The sequence below is a fragment of the Miscanthus floridulus genome, chromosome 9 (assembly GCF_019320115.1).
Source record: "Miscanthus floridulus cultivar M001 chromosome 9, ASM1932011v1, whole genome shotgun sequence".
In the NCBI taxonomy this organism is placed as follows: Eukaryota; Viridiplantae; Streptophyta; class Magnoliopsida; order Poales; family Poaceae; genus Miscanthus; species Miscanthus floridulus.
Genome location: NC_089588.1, coordinates 94335366 through 94336982, shown reverse-complemented (window position 1 = coordinate 94336982; position 1617 = coordinate 94335366). Strand labels below are relative to the sequence as shown.

At 43.8% G+C, this 1617-nt stretch overlaps 1 protein-coding gene across 1 annotated transcript; it reads left to right on the top strand.

Annotated features, from left to right (window-relative positions):
• The first annotated feature begins 279 nt into the window (after nt 1–279).
• Nucleotides 280–1221, top strand: LOC136480317 (uncharacterized). The gene is made up of 2 exons (XM_066477901.1): nt 280–451; nt 851–1221. The coding sequence occupies exons 1-2, from the start codon at nt 280–282 to the stop codon at nt 1219–1221; spliced, it is 543 nt and encodes a 180-aa protein (XP_066333998.1).
• The last annotated feature ends 396 nt before the right edge of the window (nt 1222–1617 follow it).

Sequence of the window (1617 nt, the reverse complement as noted above, 5' to 3'; positions counted from 1 at the left end):
CGTCAGTCCAGACCACTCTGGCTTCACTTCCGAGAGAGACCACATCTCAGCAGCCCTCTGGCTTCCCCATCCCGTACCTCTGCGCGCACGGAGAAGCGGGAGAGCAAGTGCCTTCAGAACCTTCGTCCGCCTGCGAACCTTGCATGGGGTATGCGGCGATTAGGTTTTTGGGGATCGATTCTGCGACTGCTCATTCGACATCTTCTCCTTCGAGGAACCCCAAATGCTCGTTCGACATCTTCTCCTTCATGGAACCCATCTTCTGCTAGTGATCCGTTCATGGGACTGCACTACGAACATCATCCTGCATTGATTGTGGTCCCCGACTTCGAGCAACGCACTATATCGACTAGTACGAATGGAGCCCCCGATGCCCTCGACATGGAACCCTCCGCTGGGGACAATCTAATATCTGTGATTACTGTATTTTGTGCTTTTACTGTATCCATCTGTATGTCATGTATGCATGTTGTAGCATTCATTAGAGATATACACATGCACATATATGCCATCACGAATCTGCTGATGTTATATTTCAGGATTAAATTGACCATGAAAATACCTAATTATCTAACAATCCAAAAATCTAATGTTAGGCAATTTTCTGTCAGTGGTTTTGCTGCTGCTTTGAAGCCAAATAATTTTAATTTCAAGAATTTCATGATATGGCGTGCCAAGATGGTATTGTAGTTGACTACGATAAACTGCTATCATGCTGCGCAAGGGAAGCCTGAACAGTTTACTCCTAAGGAGGAGCAAAAGTTTTTGGCTACCGATAACCTGTTTTGAGATGCCGTGATTAGTGCACTTCATCCTAAGTATAAGAAAAATTACATATCTTGCACATCAGGCAAAGAGTTATGGGATGCTCTTGAGGCAAAGTTTAGAGTTTCTGATGTTGGTAGTGAGCTATACCTTATGGAGCAGCTATATGACTGCAAAATGGTTGAAAACCGTTCTGTAGTCGAACAGGCTCATGAGATACAGACGCTAGCAAAGGAACTAGAACGTTTCCCATGTCTGTTGCCTGACAATTTTGTGGCCGGCGATATAATTGCTAAGCTGCCACCTTCTTGGAGGGATTTTGCTACTTCTCTGAAACACAAGAGCCAAGAGTTTAGCGTGGCTAAACTTATTAGATCTCTTGATGTTGAGGAGAGGGCAAGAGCAAAGGACAACCGTGAAAAAGGAGTTGAGTCTTCTGCTGCCAATATGGTGTAGAAGAAAAACTCATTTGCATCTCGTAATAAAAAGAAGAACATATAAGAGAACAACAATGCAAAGCCTAAGCAGACTGCTCAGTTTAAGAAGAAAAATAATAAGAAAGGTGAAGGTTGCTTTGTTTGCGGGAGTGATGAGCATTGGGCAAGTGCGTACCCAGACCGTAAATATAAGCAAGAAAAGAAATCAGCAAACGTAGTGATTAGCGAGACTGAAGGAGGAACATCTGGGTATGGTAATTCTTTACCTTTTGTTCTTTCAGTTTATCTTTCATCTGAATGGTGGATGGACAGCGGTGCTAATATTCATGTGTGTGCTGATGTTTCTTTGGTTACTTCCTATCAGGCCGGTAGGACTGGAGCCTTGCTGATGAGAAACGGTTCGCATGCGCGTGTT

What these genes read in the sequence shown, in the direction of transcription:
- LOC136480317 (XM_066477901.1), top strand. Translation starts at nt 280, where the DNA reads ATGGGACTGCACTACGAACATCATCCTGCATTGATTGTGGTCCCCGAC. An exon ending in TGCTTTTACTGTATCCATCT is followed by an intron (nt 452 to 850) that starts GTATGTCATGTA and finishes CTTGCACATCAG; the next exon opens with GCAAAGAGTTATGGGATGCT.